At 42.8% G+C, this 23,284-nt stretch overlaps 1 protein-coding gene across 1 annotated transcript in view; it reads left to right on the top strand.

Annotated features, from left to right (window-relative positions):
* The window catches only part of RASAL3 (RAS protein activator like 3), a 71,647-nt gene that overhangs the window by 43,472 nt on the left and 4,891 nt on the right, over positions 1-23,284 (top strand). Inside the window, exons 13-18 of the mRNA XM_040414714.1 lie at positions 594-795; positions 1,283-1,374; positions 2,727-3,003; positions 4,068-4,184; positions 8,035-8,222; positions 10,796-10,871. Coding sequence (XP_040270648.1) covers positions 594-795; positions 1,283-1,374; positions 2,727-3,003; positions 4,068-4,184; positions 8,035-8,222; positions 10,796-10,871 — 952 coding nt within the window. The remainder of the gene's footprint in view (positions 1-593; positions 796-1,282; positions 1,375-2,726; positions 3,004-4,067; positions 4,185-8,034; positions 8,223-10,795; positions 10,872-23,284) is intronic.

Here is a 23,284-nt window from a genome sequence, read left to right on the forward strand (position 1 = left end):
GAGATTGTCCTTTATGGCTATGCCATGGACTTCTATCTGAATGTTCAGACCTGATCTTGCATGCTCTGAATATATATGACTGTATTTCCATTACACATAGAAAATGGTAGCTCCTTGCGCACATTTTTGATCAAACGTGTGTCAGACCCATCTACCAGCATCAAGGTGGCTTCTGCAGATGGGTACCTAACACTGCCTCACCTAGTGTTAGGTACCCATCTGCGGAAGCCACCTTGATGCAGGTAGATGGGCCCGACACACGTTTGATCAAAAATGTGCGCAAGGAGCTACCATTTTCTATGTATAGTAGGTATTATACCACTTTAATCCAGAATAATCCCTAATCCTTTGTTCTATTGTTTGCATGTGTAATAGTGTGCTGCCATACGTTTTTATTTGCTGTCTGCATGCTAGCTTTATGGATGTGCACCTGTGTCTATAGATGTGCTAGTTAAAATTTTCTTGCTATATTTCCATTATGTGATGTATTAGATGCTAACTCATCTATAGTATATGGCACATGTCTTTTAATTATGTTCTGTTGTGGATCCAGACAATAATATACAACCCTTGCTATTTTTTGGGCTCTACAGGTTTGGAGAGAAGGAGGACTACATGTCTTTTATGAATGGCTTCCTGGAGCAGCACTGGGATGAGATGTCTCTCTTCCTGCAAACAGTAACAGATCCTGACAGTGAGGTTGCGGTGACGGGTTATGAGGGCAGCGTCGATCTGGCTTATGAACTTTCTACCCTTCATTATATGCTGTGCGGGATCTTCACTGGCATCCACCAGGTACTTATTAAAACCAATTCAGCTTTATTAACGTCTATGAACACCTTCGGAGCAATTTTTTTATTACTGCATTTTACTCCGTTTGGGAAAAAAATATGTTTTTCAGTAGGTCTTTATTAAAAATTTACAGCAGTTTTTGTGATACATTGGGTTAAAAATCTGTCTATTTGCCGACGATCCCTCCTGAGTTCCATCAGCTGATGGCTCATATAGAGCTCTTATCAGAAAGTGGGAGCTACACATGAGCTGTGAGCTGACGGAATTCAGGAGAAATAGTCTGCAAATAGACTGATTTCTAACCTCATGTATCACAAAAACTGCTGAAATTTTTTAATAAAGACCAATTGAAAAAATGTCTTTTAGCCCAAAATGAGTAAAATGCAATCATAAAAAAATGCCCCGATGGTGTCCATTGCCTTTAAGACATCTGTATGGAACCTCATAGGCTGAGGTTGCACTAGTAGCATGTTTGTCTTTATTTCTGTAGCAAACGAAAGACGATTTGGAGCCTTTGCCCACAATTCTCAAAGCCTTAGCTGAGGGTTTGCCCGTCCCTGAATGCATCACCCAGGATCAGAGGTAACATTGGAGCCAGTGGGCACATCAGCCTTGACAATATTGCCCCAAAAAATCCCTCAAAGTTATCATGCATAACAACACAGACTATTTGCAAACTTCAGATTTTAATGGGCTTTTCTCCTAAATTATTGGACATCAGCAAACAACAGGTCAATGACATAGAAATGTACAGAGACAGATGTATTTTTGCTTTCGAAAGAAAGCCTTGCTGTAAATATCACAGTAAACTACTGGCCTGCGATAATGCACTGTGATGTCTAGACCTATTATGGCCTCCATTATTATGGGAGTGTTTCTGGTCCATGATTTGACTGTGCCCACCTAGAGAATACAATGGAGAAAAGGCAAACACAAAGCCTTAAAGGCATTATCCAGGATTAGGAAAACATAGCCACTTTATTCCAGAAACAGCCCTACACCTGTCCAATCTATCTGCCTGATATTACAGCTCAGCTTCATTGAAGTGAATGGGGCTGATCTCTAACACCACCAACAACCTGTGGAGAGGTGTGATGCTGTCTTTGGAAGGAACGGGTCATCTTTTTCTAGTCCTGGAAAACCCCATTTAAGTGGTCATAACTTTAAGTGCTTGATTTCATAATGTCAACTAAGGGTTACTGTGTCCAAAGTACACTGGGGTTCAACCATAATGTCCTCAGTGAGGCATGAACTATGCAACCAGATGACGTTCAGGTCCTAAGAGTAGTCAATGATTAGTGTTTGCTACAAGGCAACACTTAGGACTAGCATGGAGAGCAAAACTGGAGTCACTTATGTCTGTGACCACCTTAACAACCTGATAATCTAAAGCTCCTCCTATTTAGGTAAGACCAACCAACAATCTTATGTGTATGGGGGCCTCCCAGATCTTTCACGATGTGGGAGAAAAAAAAGGATCAGACATGTTGGACAATCCTTTCTTCCTGTGAAGATGCTGCCTGAGGGTCTTGGCATATTCCCCTCTCTTCACTGAAATAAACAAGCTTGCCTGCCAATAGCAATGTTTCCTGATCCCACCATAAACACACAAGCTCACCTCTAGCTGAACATCCATGTTTATTTCAATGTGGAGAAGAAATTGAGCAGCTGCAAGACTCTTCTAGCAGCAGCTGATGTCTTTTATGTATAAGCTTTACATTATCAAGCTATTAAAATGGCTACAGACAGTGTAATGCAGTCAACCGCCAAAATAATTTGTCCGAAAAACCACTCAATAAACAAGAACGTCAGGATCTCCCAAGCATGAATGGTTAGGTTTCTGCAGGTAGGTCGGTACATAGGTACCTCTAGATTGATAGTGATCTACAGTATGTGTATTCTGTAAACAGCTCACAATGTCATTGTTTACTTAGTCAGGAAGAAAGTGAAGAACCTGAATACATATTACCAAAAGACATGCGCCATTTCCGCCCACTTGTAAAAAAGAGCCAGTCTCTGAGCAGCCTAATCAAGGAAAGACTGGTTCCACCTCCAAAGATGGTGGAAAGAGAGAAAAAGAGCAGACGCCATGTTACACGAACGCAGAGTGTGCCGGCCCAGACCAGGCCGGGTCGTGAACGCAGGACCAGAAATAATGTTTCTTCTGTGGCTGAGAAAGAAGAACCAGAGGATGGAACTGCAAATATAATGGTACGAACATGACCTGTGCCAAATATATTCCAATGTATTTTTTTATTCTAATACTTTTAGGTTCTGTATGATAAAGTGTTTTCCGCAAAAATATTTTTTATGACACATTGATCAGCGAAGTCTAATTGCCGGGTTACAGGTATGTCTGGTGGGACAGCTGCTGTTTTTGAAATGACGTTTGTCATGGTCCTGAAGGTCAATGCTGCGTTGCCCATGTATGCTTAACCCTTCTTTGTTGAATGAATGAATGAGAGTTACAGAAGCGAATAAGTGGCCTGTAGGCCCCTTTACACTGCTCAATGGAGCAGACATTTGTCTTCTTCCTGACAATCGCCTGATCGTCAGTGTAGGAAATGCAGAGATCTTTTCCACAGTATGGAGAGGAGCTGCTCACCACCATACAGAATAATTGTTTGTGGGCAGCAGAATGCTGTTTAGACACCACGATCTGCTGCCCACCAACGATAATTTAGGTGACTACACCAATGATCTGATACCCAAAGAACGATCATTTCGATTGTTCAACAGATAACCAGCAGCACCTTTAAACGGGCCGATTATCGCTGACTGAATGATTGTTACGATAATCTGCCCGAACATCAGGCAGTATAATGGGGCCTTCAGTGGTATACTCATCTCCACACAAACAATGGGGCAAATGACAATGATGGTTAGCTTACTATTTTGGCACATTTTCATCACACAGTGTCACATCTTACATCACACCTCCTTTCTACTAAACCATTTCCCCTTTCACTAAGTCACTCTCCCTTGTCGAGTGAGAAGCAAAAATTGTCTAAAACACACAATAAATGTTCTGTAAGACCATGTAGACCAGTTTATTGGCACAACTTAAGTCAGAATTCTGGCACATTGAGCTTAAATTGTCTTAGCGTGTTGCTCATCAAAATTTCTTGCACATGTAATTCAATACCAGCTTAAACAGTCCTCCGTATAGTCGAATGTGACTTTAAAAATGTCTTTATAAAGGCCTGATTTGTTAAACAGTTTGGTTTTTTCACGTGGTCAAAACTTTATAGTTGTAATTTCTTTTTTATATACAGAAGCCAACACGACCAAGGCAATCATCTACTCTACCCAGACGGAAGTCAACTGTACCATGGTGCAGGAATGAGGAGCGACCCTTTGTAAAGCAAAATATAGAAGTAGAAGACAGCCAGGTAATCTTGAAGTAGGAGAAAAGGTATTGTTAGAAGATTCCCATTGAAAACCATGCCTTAAAACCAACAGATACGTAGACAAGTCACCCATTCTAACTTTAGTCAATGTTATGTGTGTAGAGAAGCCCAAATTAACCAACCTTTGGCTTTACTCGTCTTGTATCTCATGAGAAAACCTCTTTAAATGTCTTAATTTAATGTATAGAAACCATATTTTTTAAGCTACAATAGGCCCAAGGCTGAGGATTCTTTTGCTTACATTTTGACCTTTGCATAAAGCTGGCCATACAATTTAAGGTACCTTTACACGACACGATTATCATATAAATTATCAGAAATCGAGCGAAACTGCACAATTACTGACCAGTGTAAAAGCAATGAACAGTAGGGCGACAACCGACAATAAGGTAGATTTCTCGTGGGTTCGATCATTTGTGTGGGCACAAAGATCATTGTTGGACGTTAACGATTACATACGTGTAGACATGAATCGTTCACTGCACGCACGATTACAGATGATTAAGCCCGCCACTCAAATTTTGCTTTGTGTAAATGCAACAGTATGCTTTACAAACGATGGAAAATGTGATCGAAATTACGATTTTGTGAACAATAATTGGTGTGTCTAAAGGGTCATTGTTGAAACACTCACTACACTACTGTCACGAGGGTGTCAAGACCCATGCCTGGCTCCGTTATACCCAGGGTCAGGAAGTTGCAGCGGTTGGCTGCGCGCTCTATGTAAGATAGGGCTGTTTCCTTATGGTAGCTTTCTGGGTTTGCTTTGCAACCCTTTTTGGCTCACTCAGGGATCCGTAGCTCCTTCTCCTCAGCTGTTCCTTGTCCAGCACTCCCAACCTCCTTATATTCCCCTCTCACACTTCTCTGGTTGCCAGATATAGAGCTTCCTGCCTGGACTTCTATACTGACCCTCTGGAGCTGTGTTGCTGCGTTCTCTGGTAGTTGGTCCAGAACGTTACCCTCCGGATCCCTGTTGGACCTTGGTGGTCTGCTGTGGTCGCCCACCTGGGTGTATGTGTTTGTCTGTATTGTCTGTCCTCTCCCTGGTGTTTCCCTCTTAGTGTCAGTGGTGCGGACTAGCAATCCCACCGGCCCGTTCACTATCTAGGGCTCATTCTAGGGAAAGCCAGGGTGTAGGCACGTGATCGCTGCACGGGTGAGGAACCCGTCTAGGGACGCACGGGTGAGGAACCCGTCTAGGGACGCCAGGGCAGTCAGGTGCCAGCCGCAAGGTGAGTCAGGGGTCACCACCTCTCCCTCTCCCTTGGGCAGGGCTTTCCCTTTTCCCTCCCTGTGCGTGACGCCGGTCATTACAACCACAAAATGACTCGTTCGTTGCTCAAATGTACCGATCATCGCCTCTTTTAAAGGTACCTTTAGATAGCTCAGTTCAGTTGACCAAAAGTTATTTTTCCTGGCCATAAATATGCACACATACAGTCCTGATCAAAAGTTTAGGACCACTTGAAAAATGGCAAAAAATCATTTTACATTGTTGGATCTTAACAAGGTTCCAAGTAGAGCTTCAACATGCAACAAGAAGAAATGAGAGTGAGACAAAACATTTTTTGAGCATTCAATTAATTGAAAATAACGATTAAACTGAAACAGGCTGTTTTTCAGCTGATCCAAATTTTAGGACCACATGCCTTTTAAAAGGCCAAATCTGTGCAAAGATGTGGATTCATTGTCATTTTCTGTCATATAGTCACACGTTGTGATGGCAAAGGCAAAAAAACTCTCCCCTTTTGAACGTGGTCGGGTTGTTGAACTGCATAAGCAGGGTCTCTCACAGCGCGCCATCGCTGCTGAGGTGGGACGCAGTAAGACAGTCATTTGGAATTTCTTAAATGATCCTGAGAGTTATGGAACAAAAAAGTCATGTGAAAGACCCAAAAAAATTTAATCAGCACTGAGCCGGAGGATCCAAATTAAGGCCCTTACTGGTGCTGACTGCAACCCCATAACCATCAGACGCATCTGAGACTGAAGGGCTTAAAAAAAAAAAAAAAAACTCTTTAAAGACCTTGTCTCCATAAACGCCACAGAACTGCTCGTTTGGACTTTACAAGGGAGCACCAAACATGGGATATTCAAAGGTGGAAGAAAGTTTTATTCTCTGATGAGAAAAAATTTAATCTTGATGGTCATGATGGTTTCCAACGTTACTGGCATGACAAGCAGATCCCACCTGAGATGTTTTCTACGCGCCACAGTGGAGGGGGCGCCATAATGGTCTGGGGTGCTTTTTCCTTCAGTGGAACAATGGAGCTTCAGGAAGTGCAGGGGCGTCAAACGGCCCTGGCTATGTCCCGATGTTGCAGAGAGCATTCCTCATGACTGAGGGCCCTCGTCTGTGTGGTAACGACAACGCTACAGGACAACGCTACAGTACACAATGCCCGCAGGACAAGGGACTTATTCCAGGAGAATAACATCACTCTTTTGGCCCATCCTGCGTGTTCCCCTGATCTACATCCAATTGAGAACCTTTGGGGATGGATGCAAGGGAAGTTTGCAAAAATGGACAACAGTTCCAGACAGTAGATGGCCTTTGTGCGGTCATCTTCACCACTTGGAGAAATGTTCCCACTCAGCTCATGGAAACGCTTGCATCAAGCATGCCGAAACGAATTTTGGAAGTGATAAACAATAACGGCGGAGCTACTCATTACTGAGTTCATGTTTGGAAGTTGGATTTCTGTTCTGGGGGGGTTTAGTCTTTTTTTGGATGTGTGGTCCTAAACTTTTGATCAGCTGAAAAACAGTCTGTTTCAGTTTATTCGTTGTTTTCATTAAATTGAATGCTCAAAAAATGTTTTGTCTCACTCCCATTTCTTCTTGTTGCATGTTGAAGCTCTACTTGGAACCTTGTTAAGATCCAGCCATGCTAAATATGATTTTTTGCCATTTTTCAAGTGGTCTTAAACTTTTGATCAGGACTGTAGTTCACCCAAGGGCAGATTGGCCATAGACCCTACAGGGAAAGTCCTCCTCTCTGCCGCTGCCCGGGTACATAATGAGCTCTCAACAGTAATTAATGTTGTGAGAATCAGGTACTCATGTACCCGGGCAGTGACCACACAGGCCCTTCTGAATTCAATTGCTGTGGCCCACATCTCATCTTCTAAGCCCCCTGCTCCATAGACAACTGGAGGATGAGGACAGAAGATGGTAGCTATTGATTGCCAGCACATGGGGACAGCTTTTAGGGCAGTTTATTGTGTTACACTGTGTTATTTGGGTCTGCTGAGATGGTATTTTGCACCATAGTTTTGTTGACTCTGCCTACTTGTGTTGCCCTGTCTTCTGTTAATTTGGACCTCCCTACAAAATGGGGCCACTTTTAGTTTTTTTTTTTTCCAGGGCCACTTTAAGTTCCTAGTCCACCCCGAGTTCACCCATTTGTTTGTTTTTTATGAGAATGGTGTATAAGCCCATGTCTGGCAGTGGCATACCTCCCACGAGATTAAGGAATCGGATATGTTGAAACTCAATATGCCCAAAAGTTCTTTCTCCCAACAATTCTGGCAGACTACATCGAAGTCTCAAATTACTGATGCCCATCAGTGACCACAAGCTCTATAGTGAAGACTCTGCCAAACCACTCATTATACTATACTTTACCAAAGTAAGCCACTGCCAAATTTGCAGGACTTGAAAAGCTAATATCTCTTATATGACCTTAGAAATAAAAATTACAGTCATCATATAAAAAAACAAAAACAATAGAGTATACTAAAGATAACACAATGAAGATAGATATGTCTATTTCACTTTGTATATATGGAATGTGTTGCAAAGTTAGAATAATCTATGATCTCATTAGGAGCCAGACCTACAGGAGATAAAGGGACAAATGGCAGAAAACCAGAACAAACAAAAGGATCTGGAGGGAATGATGATCAAAATGGCAGAGAAGATGCAGGAAGCTCTAGACCAGTTGGCCAAAGTGGAGGAAATGCACAAAGCATTACAAGCCGAGATGACAAACCAGATGACACAAATGCAAAGCAGGTAATAAACAAAAAAGGTGGACATTAAATTGCCAAAGGTACAATTCAAACATATCAATCAGAACAAAGGAGACCTCTGTTGGTCTTTAGACTGAATACATGTAGGTAGCAGAATTGGTTTTCATGTCCAGATAACGTGTACTGCTCATGATTGAATTCAAGTTATGAAAAGCTACTAGTGTATGTAGGTTTGCATAACTCCCATTGTCAGTCATATAGCCCTTAATATACAATGAGATCCAAGGGGGGAATGGCCATAGACCTTACAGGGAAATTTCCCGGTGGGCCGATGCCCAGAGGGCCACTCAAGCACTCCTCTTTGCCATAACCCACATGTCCTCCTGAATTCAACTGCTCTGGCCCAATTCTAACCTCTTAAGCCCCTTGCTCTATATCTTAATCAGAGAGAACTGGAGGAGGATCAGGGTCGTTGCTAGGGTTTCAAAAGATCCGGGACCCAACCCCAATGAATATGGCCAGTTCTCTAAGTCGTCCCCCCTCCCCCCCCCCCCCCGCATTTTGCTGTACTTGCTATACAGCCGCACATACCTGTCACATCCAGTGCCTTCCCTGTGACGTCTCCTTTGATGTAGATCTTCTCTGTCATCATCTTCTCCATTTGGTCCGTACAACTTCTTTCAGCCATGCCTCTTCTCTGCAGAGTGTGCCACACAGACATCTTAGCTTCCTCACATTTCTATCATCATCCCCTAACCTGGAGTCCCCACAGTGTTATCCTGCTGCTCGCTGTGCTCCCCAATAGCCCCAAATACTATCCTGAAAAAAAAAGGAGTGCCCCCATAGTAATAGTGCTCCTCATAGTCCCACCAATAGTAATTCCCTTCTAGAATGCCCTCATTAGTAATACTGCCCCCTACAGTGCCCCCAACCGTGATAATGCTCCCCAAGAGTGCCTCCATTAGTAGAAGAGCCCTCCAGTATTAATAATACCCTTGCAGAGCCCCCAGTAGAAAAAAGGCCCCCTATTGTGCCCCCAGTGGTAATAAAGCTCTCTACAGACCCCTCAGTAGTAATAAGGCCCCCATAGTGCTCTTAGTAGAAATACGGCGGATCTATAAGTCCCTCCTATTGATCCCCCACTAGTTATAAGACCGTCTATAATGTCCCCTGTATTTATAATACCCCTACAGTGCCCCCAGTGTTTATAATGCCCCTTGCAGTGCCCCCTGTAGTTATATTCCTCCCTCCACCATACAGTCCCATGTAAATAACATCACACTATCTCTCCTGCCCCCTCCAAAATACAGTCCCATGTAAATAACATCACCTCCTCTCCAGCTGCCTTCAACCTACAGACCCATGTAAATAATATCACCCCTCCCCAGCAGCCTCCAACATGCAATCCCATGTAAACATCACCCCCTCAACATTCAGTACCATGTAAATAACATCACTCCCCCCAGGCGCCTTCAACATACAGTCTCATGTAAATAACATCACCCTCTCCCACAGCCGCCATCAACATACAGTCCCATGCAAATAACATCACTGCCTCCCCTAGCCCCCTCCGACATACAGTCCCATGTAAATAACATCACTCCCACCCACAGCTGCCTCCAACATACAGTCCCATGTAAATAACATCATCCCCTCCCACAGCTGCCTTCAACATACAGTCCCATGTAAATAACATCACCCTGCCCCAGCCCCCTCCAACATTCAGTTCCATGTAATTAACATCACTCCCTCCCACAGCCGCCATCAACATACAGTCCCATATAAATACAATCACTCCCTCCCACAGCTGCCACCAACATACATTCCCATGTAAATAACATCCCCCCCTCCCTAGCCACCTCCAAAATACAGTCCCATGCAAAATAACACACCTCCCTTCATCCCTAACATAGTCCCATGTAAATAACATCCCTCCCTTTAGCCCTAACATACAGTCCCAGTTAAATAACCAACTTCCAGCATTGCTCTGCCTCTCCCTTTACTTACCTCTCCTCATGTAGCAGACATCACCACAGCTTCTTCCCTCAGGTCTTCTCCTCTTCACTGCCGTCCTCTCCTGCACTGGTCACATGATGGTGATATCATCGCAGGTCCTTCTCAACCACTGCCTGTTTTACTGGTCACATGACCTGTGATGTCATCTTAGGTTCTTCAGCTCTTCCAGTACATTACATTCAATTGTATTGCAGTCCTGAGGATGGCAATACAGTTGTATCTAGCTGGCAGGCAGGACATTCGGGGCCTGGGACAAAACATCAGGGGCCCATGCCCCGAGTGTTTTAACCTAGCAATGCCCCTGAGTAGGACAGCAAATGGAATCTTTTGATGGCCACCAGAGAGGGACAGATTTTGGGGCAATATATTGTACTGCACTGTAAATTCCCTGTCCACCCCAGATGAGATCCATCAATACTAGACTATATTCAGGGTGCCAGTCCCAGATCTTAGACACCTACCAATGTGACCCATATTTAAAGCACTTCATACGGGCCACCAACTAAAACTTCCATTCGAACATACTGTTAATTGCTCTTCACAAGAGCAAATTATTTCCTAATTTTTTATCATTTTGGATTTATTTATTTTTTTAATCAGGATGGATTCTTTACAGAAGGAATGTGCCGAAGAGAAGATACAAAGAGAGAAGAATGAAGAAAAGATTGCAATACTGGTGAGGTCTCATAAAATGAAAGTGGCATTGAGCCACTAGCACGTTAACACCTTCAGAACCAGGTCAATTAGCATTTGAATTCCCTCCTTTCCTCTAGAGATCTATAACTTTTTAACTTTTCCATTTATTCGAGGACTTTTTTTTTGCCGGACAAAGTGTATTATTTAATGGCACCATTTAATTTACCATATTGAAAAAACTTATTTACCATACTGAAGAACAGGAAAAAAAAATTCTTGTGCGGTGAAATTTAAAAAAATTCTGCCATTGTTTTTAGGATTTTTCCTTTATGATACTCACCGTGTGCTAAAAATGACATAGCGACCTTACAGTATTTTTCAGGTCAGTATGATTATGGCCATTCAAAATTTATATCGTTTTTATTATGTTTTGAAAAAGAAAAACCTTTGGGGAAAAAAACTTTTTTTTTTTTCATTGCCATTTTCCACAACCTTAACTTTTTATATTTCCCTCTACAGAGCTATTTAAGGGCTTAATTTTTGCAGGACGAGCTGTAATTTTTTAAAGTACAATTTTGGGGGACATACTACATTTTTTATCGCTTTTTATTAAATTTCCTTCAGTGGTCGAGGTGACCAAAAAAGCAGATTCTCCATTTTGATTTTTTATTCCATTATGACGTTTACCATGCAGGCTAAGTACTTTTATATTTTAATAGTTCTGACATTTTTGGATGCGGAGATACCAATTTAATTATTTTTATGTGTAAAATGGGTAAAAGGGAGTGATTTCTAATTCTTAATTTTTTATATATTTAAAAACTTTTTTTTTTTTTTACTGCAGGCAAGGCATAAAGTAGTCATCTGAGATATTGATGGCCTATACTCAGTATGGTGGGTGTCAGACTCCTGGCACCCCGCCAATCAGCCTCTTCTTAGGCCAGTGATGTCACATTCATTGGTCACATGGCCTGGGCTCAGCTCAGTCCAATTCAAGTGAATGGGCTTGATCTGCAGTACCAAGCAAAGCCACTATTCAATGAACGGTGCTGTGCTTTGTAAGCTGTGAGGAGGCCATGGGCCTCTTCAAACAGCTGATCAGTGGGGGTACTAGTTTAGGTCATCAGTATAAAAATTCCAGACAACAACTCTAAAGGCTATTTACGTACACCTTTGGGGAATTTTTTTTTTATTATTGCAGTACAATGCAATAATAAAAAAAAAATTCCCCAAAGGTGTACGTAAATAGCCTTTAGAGTTGTTGTCTGGAATTTTTATACTGATGACCTAAACTAGTACCCCCACTGATCAGCTGTTTGAAGAGGCCCATGGCCTCCTCACAGCTTACAAAGCACAGCACCGTTCATTGAATAGTGGCTTTGCTTGGTACTGCAGATCAAGCCCATTCACTTGAATTGGACTGAGCTGAGCCCAGGCCATGTGACCAATGAATGTGACATCACTGGCCTAAGAAGAGGCTGATTGGCGGGGTGCCAGGAGTCTGACACCCACCATACTGAGTATAGGCCATCAATATCTCAGATGACTACTTTATGCCTTGCCTGCAGTAAAAAAAAAAAAAAGTTTTTGAGTTAAAAATCCTTTTTTTTAAATTGGTCTTTATTAAAAATGTTTAACCACTGTCTTTGTGCAGCCTTGGGTTTCTCTAATAGCAGGATCTGAATTTTCACTCTGTTCCATCAGGTAGCTCAGCTGATGGGCTCCTTATTTATGATCTCTGACCTTATAAACACTGATTATAACTCAATCCTTATCTTACTGATAAGAATGTGGCTTAAATAAGTGTTTATGACCTTTTAGTAATTTAGTGATAAGTTTTATTAGATGACTGGCACAAAACGAAATTAAAAAGTACCTAGACAAACAGTTAACCCTTTGTGACAGAAGGACTCAATATTTTTAATAAAGACCAATTGAAAAAAAATATTTTTATCCCAAAATGAGTAAAATGCAATCATGAAAAGATTGCCCCCGAAGGTGTACATAACTCTGGCAGGCCTTGGGAGCATTCACAAGTCCCAAGACTGCTATACAGGGAGTGCAGAATTATTAGGCAAGTTGCATTTTTGAGGATTAATTTTATTATTGAACAACAACCATGTTCTCAATGAACCCAAAAAACTCATTAATATCAAAGCTGAATATTTTTGGAAGTAGTTTTTAGTTTGTTTTTAGTTTTAGCTATTTTAGGGGGATATCTGTGTGTGCAGGTGACTATTACTGTGCATAATTATTAGGAAACTTAACAAAAAACAAATATATACCCATTTCAATTATTTATTTTTACCAGTGAAACCAATATAACATCTCAACATTCACAAATATACATTTCTGACATTCAAAAACAAAACAAAAACAAATCAGTGACCAATATAGCCACCTTTCTTTGCAGGGACACTCAAAAGCCTGCCATCCATGGATTCTGTCAGTGTTTTGATCTGTTCACCATCAACATTGCGTGCAGCAGCAACCACAGCCTCCCAGACACTGTTCAGAGAGGAGTACTGTTTTCCCTCCTTGTAAATCTCACATTTGATGATGGACCTCAGGTTCTCAATGGGGTTCAGATCAGGTGAACAAGGAGGCCATGTCATTAGATTTTCTTCTTTTATACCCTTTCTTGCCAGCCACGCTGTGGAGTACTTGGACGCATGTGATGGAGCATTGTCCTGCATGAAAATCATGTTTTTCTTGAAGGATGCAGACTTCTTCCTGTACCACTGCTTGAAGAAGGTGTCTTACAGAAACTGGCAGTAGGACTGGGAGTTGAGCTTGACTCCATCCTCAACCCGAAAAGGCCCCACAAGCTCATCTTTGATGATACCAGCCCAAACCAGTACTCCACCTCCATCTTGCTGGCGTCTGAGTCGGACTGGAGCTCTCTGCCCTTTACCAATCCAGCCACGGGCCCATCCATCTGGCCCATCAAGACTCACTCTCATTTCATCAGTCCATAAAACCTTAGAAAAATCAGTCTTGAGATATTTCTTGGCCCAGTCTTGACGTTTCAGCTTGTGTGTCTTGTTCAGTGGTGGTCGTCTTTCAGCCTTTCTTACCTTGGCCATGTCTCTGAGTATTGCACACCTTGTGCTTTTGGGCACTCCAGTGATGTTGCAGCTCTGAAATATGGCCAAACTGGTGGCAATAGTTCATGGGCAGTTATTTTGCGCCTTGGTTTTTCCACACGCTTCTTGCGACCCTGTTGACTATTTTGAATGAAACGCTTGATTGTTCGATGATCACGCTTCAGAAGCTTTGCAATTTTAAGAGTGCTGCATCCCTCTGCAAGATATCTCACTATTTTTGACTTTTCTGAGCCTGTCAAGTCCTTCTTTTGACCCATTTTGCCTAATAATTATGCACACCTAATATAGGGTGTTGATGTCATTAGACCACACCCCTTCTCATTACAGAGATGCACATCACCTAATATGCTTAATTGGTAGTAGGCTTTCGAGCCTATACAGCTTGGAGTAAGACAACATGCATAAAGAGGATGATGTGGTCAAAATACTCATTTGCCTAATAATTCTGCACTCCCTGTAGCAACCAATCAGAAGCCTTGCGATTTCACCACAGTGGGTCCCATTGGAAGTCAGAGGGAGCCTCTGGTTGCTATTCCAGGTCATTCCTGATCCTGCTCAGTGCGCGTGGGTGTCCGCTGTATATCACTGCTGGCATCCTCCGTGTAGCAGCGGGCTCAGCTCATGAGCCTGCTCCTTACACCCCTTGAACTCCGTGGACATACAGTTACGTCAAGGTGGGCATAGGGGTCAAACAGAGGAGTTTGTATTGGGGGAGCAGACCCTATAGCATAAAAAAATTGAGCTCTACCCTGTGCTGGTTGATGCCAGCACTGAATAGTGATTAATATCTTATCATTATACATGGGTTTATCCCCACATCCCATCCAGTGTTGGACTGGATAGTGGTATGCCTATGAAAGGAATTGTTCACTTTGTACAATCCTTAATTGTTAGTAGGGTCCTTCGACAAAAAAAACGGATTACAAAGTGCCCCTTATCTCTAGGCAATCAGTTGTAATCTGTGGGAAAACCCTGAAGCACAGGCGTAACTACCATAGCAGCAGACCATGCAACTGCTACAGGGTCCAGGGCGAGAGGGGCCCAGTCTTAGTTGGGATAATCTCCTCTTCTACTGGGGGTGAAAACTTGGTCAGGACTCTACTCTCTAAAGGAACAACTTTTATCAAATAAGGCAGTGGAAAAATGGCCCATGGGTCATTGAAAAGGGTTTAGGTGGAAACCCTTCTGTCCTGTCTGGGGGGCCTGGTTTGATCCTTGCTATGGGGCCCTTACTTCTTTATATGCCACTGCCCTGAAGGAGGTGCTTCTATTTCTCTGTAGCAGCCCCTTGTGGTAAAAGCATTACACAGGTGCCCATTGAAATCATTGGGTTCCCTGGGTAATGCAGGACAGGACAGGTCCTCCAGAGCAAAAGATGCTCTTTGTAACCACTTCCTGGCCATAGTGGCTTCAATACTGAAGTTACTAATATTATATCATAAGGTTGAGTCCAGACTGAGATCTTTTCTGTCCAGGTGTCATTTTTACTCTATCCATTGCAAACACTGAAATCCATGGTAAAATGTGCAACAGAATTGATATAGTGAATATTAGAAAATCTGCATCATGCTCTCAAAAGAGGAGATTTACTTTCTCCTTTTTATATAGCCCGGTTTCGGAAGCGAATAAAACTTTAATTAGAAAAAATTGGCACATGATAAACAGTGACCCTATATATACAAAGTGCACCCTCAACCACTCATCACATTCAGGCTCACAAAAAATCTGCGTAACTGTTTGGTGAGTGGTCAAAATATAGGATTTAGGAGTAAAAGGAAAAAAGAGATGCGGACAGTGTCCCTTGTGTGACAGACTAAGGCCTCTTTCAGACGGGCGAGATTTCCGCGGAGGTGCAATGCATGAGGTGAACGCATTGCACCCGCACTGAATCCGGACCCATTCATTTCTATGGGGCTGTGCACATGAGCAGTGATTTTCACACATCACTTGTGCATTGCGTGAAAATCGCAGCATGCTCTATTTTGTGCGATTTTCACACAACGCAGGCCCCATAGAAGTTAATAGGGCTGCGTGAAAATTGCAAGCAAGTGCGGATGTGGTGCGATTTTCACGCACGGTTGTTAAGAGACGATCGGGATGGGAACCCGATCATTATTTTTTTCCCTTATAACATGGTTCTAAGGGAAAATAATAGCTTTAATTTAACTCACCTCATCCACTTGTTCGCGCAGCCCGGCTTCTTTTCTGTCTTCTTCTTTGCTGATCTGTGAGAAAAAGGACCTGTGGTGACGTCACTGCGCTCATCACTTGGTCCGTCACGTGACCCATCACCATGGTGATGGATCATGTGACGGACCATGTGATAAGCGCAGTGACGTCACCACAGGTCCTTTACCCAGGTTCTGAAGAAAGAAGAGAAGCCGGACTGCGCGAACAAGTGGATTAAGGTGAGTTAAAAAAATGTATTATTTTTTTTTTAACCCCTGCAGCCCTATTGTACTAAGCATTCTGTATTAAGAATGCTATTATTTTCCCTTATAACCATGTTAAAAACAGAAAATAATTATATCTACACAACCTTGAACCCAAATCTGAACTTCAGTGAAGAAGTTCGGGTCTGGGTACCACATTCAGTTTTTTATCACGTGCGTGCAAAACGCATTGCACCTGCGCAATAAAAACTGAACAACGGAACACAATCGCAGTCAAAACTGACTGAAATTGCATACCTACTCGCGCGGGGGTTTGCCGCAATGCACCCGGGACGCATCCGGCCCAAATTTGTGATGCCCGTGTGAAAGAGGCCTAATGCGTTGGCGCTTCTGCAATTTGGGTGGTTAATGGATTCATGATTTGAGTGGTCATGAATTCATGATTAGGAGCGTGATGACATGTAAATCGCATTATGTGGTCTATGCGATAGTCTGCAGTTGCACTTTTTTTACATTGGTAAGACTATTCGTCCTATGCAGGTTAGGTATGGTGAACATGTAAGACTAGTCTCACATATGCAGTCTGTATATAACGGTGATACTAGACATGCAATTTATTGGGTTATTACATGTTGTTCCTTTGACAACTTGGGTAGACAGACATCGGGAACTATTGAGAAAGGAAGCTGAAATAATTATGGTACCTTTGGGTCTAAATGACAAGAATTTAAATAATTGGGCGTAAAGAAGCTGTAAAGATATATATAAGAAAGCGCACCATAGGGTAGTAGGTCCCAGATTAGAGTACTGGTGGATAGAACGAAAAATGGAGGCTCACCTTAGGTAGTTCTGCTAAGCATAGGCACAACACTATTGTAGACTTATTATGAACAGTTGTCCAGTCGCCGGGTATGCAGCCGAAGCGTCGGATTCTTCAAGAAGAGAAGCCCAATCTCTCCAAAGTCAGTGTAATAGCAATATAGTAGGACCGCAATTTAGGCGCAAGATCACTGGTCAGGACAGATGTAGATATAATATATCTTTCTTCTTTATTGGAAATTGCTCATCAAATAAAACAAATAAAACAACGCATTTCGTGGGTACTTAGGCCCCCTTCATCAGGTTAAGAAAGAGCATATAGATGTGTACAATATTACATATATTTATACCTAAGAAACAACAACATAAAACCGCACCTGTGAGCGGTTCTAGGGAAGGAGACACCCCCAGGGTGTTCCCATATTTGCATAATTTGTGACCAACTCATACAGTACAGACCAAGAGTTTGGACACACCTTCTCATTCAAAGAGTTTTCTTTATTTTCATGACTATGAAGGCATCAAAACTATGAATTAACACATGTGGAATTATATACATAACAAACAAGTGTGAAACAACTGAAAATATGTCATATTCTAGGTTCTTCAAGGTAGCCACCTTTTGCTTTGATTTCTGCTTTGCACACTCTTGGCATTCTCTTGATGAGCTTCAAGAGGTAGTCCCCTGAAATGATCTTCCAACAGTCTTGAAGGAGTTCCCAGAGATGCTTAGCACTTGTTGGCCCTTTTGCCTTCACTCTGCGGTCCAGCTCACCCCAAACCATCTCGATTGGGTTCAGGTCCGGTGACTGTGGAGGACAGGTCATCTGGCGCAGCACCCCATCACTCTCCTTCATGGTCAAATAGCCCTTACTTTCAAAGTTTTCCCAATTTTTCGGCTGACTGACTGACCTTCATTTCTTAAAGTAATGATGGCCACTCATTTTTCTTTACTTAGCTGCTTTTTTCTTGCCATAATACCAATTCTAACAGTCTATTCAGTAGGACTATCAGCTGTGTATCCACCTGACTTCTCCTCAACGCAACTGATGGTCCCAACCCCATTTATAAGGCAAGAAATCCCACTTATTAAACCTGACAGGGCACACCTGTGAAGTGAAAACCATTTCAGGGGACTACCTCTTGAAGCTCATCAAGAGAATGCCAAGAGTGTGCAAAGCAGTAATCAAAGCAAAAGGTGGCTACTTTGAAGAACCTAGAATATGACATATTTTCAGTTGTTTCATACTTGTTTGTTATGTATATAATTCCATATGTGTTAATTCATAGTTTTGATGCCTTCATAGTCATGAAAATAAAGAATGAGAAGGTGTGTCCAAACCTTTGGTCTGTACTGTACATCATAAAATCTCATAAATATAAGAGCATGATACATTCATCCATCTTTTATTGATGAAACCACCTAAATGTTTTTAATACAGGTCACGTGATCGCAATCCCGGCGACCACGTGACCTTTCTTGTTAGTGTAGCGTGGCTTGCGGGAGGCAGGGCGAGATGAGCACGTGATTAGTTAGTCACGTGGTCGCCCCTCCTCTCGTTGTTATGGAGAGAATGTACAACAACTTGGGCCCGGATGCGCTCCTTGCCGGGAGGGTCACGTGATCGCTTTAGTCGGGATCACCTGACTTGTTGTCATGGTGATCGACGCTGCAGCGTCAGGTAGGGTCAACAACACAGAGTATTATTAGAAATAAGAAGTGATACCAAGAAATGTCTCTCCCCAGGATATACCCCCATGAATTGGGGATAAAATGTACTGCAGATTTCCTAGCCAAGGATGAGTCTATGCCAACGCAGCAAAAAGAGTTTATCACTAATAGTATTGAATTTATATTGACACACAATACATTCAAATTCCAGGACCAGATCTATAGACAGGTACGGGGTACGGCTATGGGCACGAGATTCGCGCCCAGTTTTGCTAAATTATTTATGGTTAAATTTAAGGAGAGTTACATATACCAAACCAAATACTGGATGGACAATATCATCTTTTTTAAGAGGTACATTGATGATCTTATCATTATTTGTAGAGGGGATAATGTAAGCATTGATTAATTCATATCACATTTGAATAACAATGAGTGGGGAGTTTCTTTTACTGGGTCCCACCACAATATTAGAACAGAATATCTTGATTTAGAGCTTTTCATACAAGGGGGCGAAATCTTGACTCACACTTTTTTTTTTTTAAAGTAGACAGCAACAGCTATCTCGACTATAAAAGTACACATTATAAAAAATGGAAACAGAACATTCCATTTAGCCAATTCAAGAGAATTAGACGGAACAGCAAAGTGAAGTCCTTCACCCAAAGTTCAGAGAAAAGGGATATCCTAATAAGATCATCACCCAAGCGAAAAAACGAGCATCGGGACTCGCACAACTTGAGTGTCTGCTGCCCAAATCTAGAACAACTCCTAAAGAGACTATGCAATCACTGAATTTTATTACGACTTACAATCAGAACCACAGTTTGGTGAAATCTATCCTAAATAAACATTGGTACCTACTAAAAAAAGACCCTACTTTAACCACCTCCGGACCGCCTAACGCAGGATCGCGTTCCGGAGGTGGCAGCGCTGCGCACAGTCACGCATATACGCGTCATCTCGCGAGACGCGAGACTTCCTGTGAACGCGCGCACACAGGCGCGCGCGCTCACAGGAACGGAAGGTAAGAGAGTTGATCTCCAGCCTGCCAGCGGCGATCGTTCGCTGGCAGGCTGGAGATGTGTTTTTTTTTAACCCCTAACGGGTATATTAGACGCTGTTTTGATAACAGCGTCTAATATACCTGCTACCTGGTCCTCTGGTGGTCCCCTTTGTTTGGATCGACCACCAGAGGACACAGGTAGCTCAGTAAAGTAGCACCAAGCACCACTACACTACACTACACCCCCCCCCCGTCACTTATTAACCCCTTATTAGCCCCTGATCACCCCTAATCACCCCTGATCACCCCATATAAACTCCCTGATCACCCCCCTGTCATTGATTACCCCCCTGTCATTGATCAACCCCCTGTAAAGCTCCATTCAGACGTCCGCATGATTTTTACGGATCCACTGATAGATGGATCGGATCCGCAAAACGCATCCGGACGTCTGAATGAAGCCTTACAGGGGCGTGATCAATGACTGTGGTGATCACCCCATATAGACTCCCTGATCACCCCCCTGTCATTGATTACCCCCCTGTCATTGATTACCCCCCTGTAAAGCTCCATTCAGATGTCCGCATGATTTTTACGGATGCACTGATACATGGATCGGATCCGCAAAACGCATCCGGTCGTCTGAATGAAGCCTTACAGGGGCATGATCAATGACTGTGGTGATCACCCCCCTGTCATTGATTACCCCCCTGTAAAGCTCCATTCAGATGTCCGCATGATTTTTACGGATGCACTGATAGATGGATCGGATCCGCAAAACGCATCCGGACGTCTGAATGAAGCCTTACAGGGGCATGATCAATGACTGTGGTGATCACCCCATATAGACTCCCTGATTACCCCCCTGTCATTGATTACCCCCCTGTCATTCAGATGTCCGCATGATTTTTACGGATGCACTGATAGATGGATCGGATCCGCAAAACGCATCCGGACGTCTGAATGAAGCCTTACAGGGGCATGATCAATGACTGTGGTGATCACCCCATATAGACTCCCTGATCACCCCCCTGTCATTGATTACCCCCCTGTCATTGATTACCCCCCTGTAAAGCTCCATTCAGATGTCCGCATGATTTTTACGGATGCACTGATAGATGGATCGGATCCGCAAAACGCATCCGGACGTCTGAATGAAGCCTTACAGGGGCGTGATCAATGACTGTGGTGATCACCCCATATAGACTCCCTGATTACCCCCCTGTCATTGATTACCCCCCTGTAAAGCTCCATTCAGATGTCCGCATGATTTTTACGGATGCACTGATAGATGGAACGGATCCGCAAAACGCATCCGGACGTCTGAATGAAGCCTTACACGGGCGTGATCAATGACTGTGGTTATCACCCCATATAGACTCCCTGATCACCCCCCTGTCATTGATCACCCCCCTGTCATTGATCACCCCCCTGTCATTGATCACCACCCCTGTCATTGATCACCCCCCCTGTCATTGATCACCCCCCTGTCATTGATCCCCCCCCTGTCATTGATCACCCCTCTGTAAGGCTCCATTCAGATATTTTTTTGGCCCAAGTTAGCGGAATTATTTTTTTTTTTTCTTACAAAGTCTCATATTCCACTAACTTGTGTCAAAAAATAAAATCTCACATGAACTCCCCATACCCCTCACGGAATCCAAATGCGTAAAATTTTTTAGACATTTATATTCCAGACTTCTTCTCACGCTTTAGGGCCCCTAGAATGCCAGGGCAGTATAAATACCCCACATGTGACCCCATTTCGGAAAGAAGACACCCCCAGGTATTCCGTGAGGGGCATATTGAGTCCATGAAAGATTGAAATTTTTGTCCCAAGTTAGCGGAACGGGAGACTTTGTGAGAAAAAAATTAAAAATATCAATTTCCGCTAACTTGTGCCAAAAAAAAAAAATTTCTATGAACTCGCCATGCCCCTCATTGAATACCTTGGGGTGTCTTCTTTCCAAAATGGGGTCACATGTGGGGTATTTATACTGCCCTGGCATTCTAGGGGCCCCAAAGCGTGAGAAGAAGTCTGGTATCCAAATGTCTAAAAATGCCCTCCTAAAAGGAATTTGGGCACCTTTGCGCATCTAGGCTGCAAAAAAGTGTCACACATCTGGTATCGCCGTACTCAGGAGAGGTTGGGGAATGTGTTTTGGGGTGTCATTTTACATATACCCATGCTGGGTGAGAGAAATATCTTGGTCAAATGCCAACTTTGTATAAAAAAATGGGAAAAGTTGTCTTTTGCCAAGATATTTCTCTCACCCAGCATGGGTATATGTAAAATGACACCCCAAAACACATTCCCCACCTTCTCCTGAATACGGCGATACCACATGTGTGACACTTTTTTGCAGCCTAGGTGGGCAAAGGGGCCCATATTCCAAAGAGCACCTTTAGGATTTCACAGGTCATTTACCTACTTACCACACATTAGGGCCCCTGGAAAATGCCAGGGCAGTATAACTACCCCACAAGTGACCCCATTTTGGAAAGAAGACACCCCAAGGTATTCCGTGAGGGGCATGGCGAGTTCCTAGAATTTTTTATTTTTTGTCACAAGTTAGTGGAAAATGCTTATTTTTTTTATTTTTTTTTTTTCATACAAAGTCTCATATTCCACTAACTTGTGACAAAAAATAAAAACTTCCATGAACTCACTATGCCCATCAGCGAATACCTTGGGGTCTCTTCTTTCCAAAATGGGGTCACTTGTGGGGTAGTTATACTGCCCTGGCATTCTAGGGGCCCAAATGTGTGGTAAGGAGTTTGAAATCAAATTCTGTAAAAAATGACCTGTGAAATCCGAAAGGTGCTCTTTTGAATATGGGCCCCTTTGCCCACCTCGGCTGCAAAAAAGTGTCACACATCTGGTATCTCCGTAATCGGGAGAAGTTGGGGAATGTGTTTTGGGGTGTCATTTTACATATACCCATGCTGGGTGAGAGAAATATCTTGGCAAAAGACAACTTTTCCCATTTTTTTATACAAAGTTGGCATTTGACCAAGATATTTATCTCACCCAGCATGGGTATATGTAAAAAGACACCCCAAAACACATTCCTCAACTTCTCCTGAATACAGAGATACCACATGTGTGACACTTTTTTGCAGCCTAGGTGGGCAAAGGGGCCCACATTCCAAAGAGCACCTTTCGGATTTCACAGGTCATTTACCTACTTACCACACATTTGGGCCCCTAGAATGCCAGGGCAGTATAACTACCCCACAAGTGACCCCATTTTGGAAAGCAGAGACCCCAAGGTATTCGCTGATGGGCATAGTGAGTTCATGGAAGTTTTTATTTTTTGTCACAAGTTTGTGGAATATGAGACTTTGTTTGAAAAAAAAAAAAAAAAAAAAAATCATCATTTTCCACTAACTTGTGACAAAAAATAAAAAATTCTAGGAACTCGCCATGCCCCTCACGGAATACCTTGGGGTGTC

This window comes from Bufo bufo, chromosome 1 (assembly GCF_905171765.1).
Source record: "Bufo bufo chromosome 1, aBufBuf1.1, whole genome shotgun sequence".
NCBI lineage: Eukaryota > Metazoa > Chordata > Amphibia > Anura > Bufonidae > Bufo > Bufo bufo.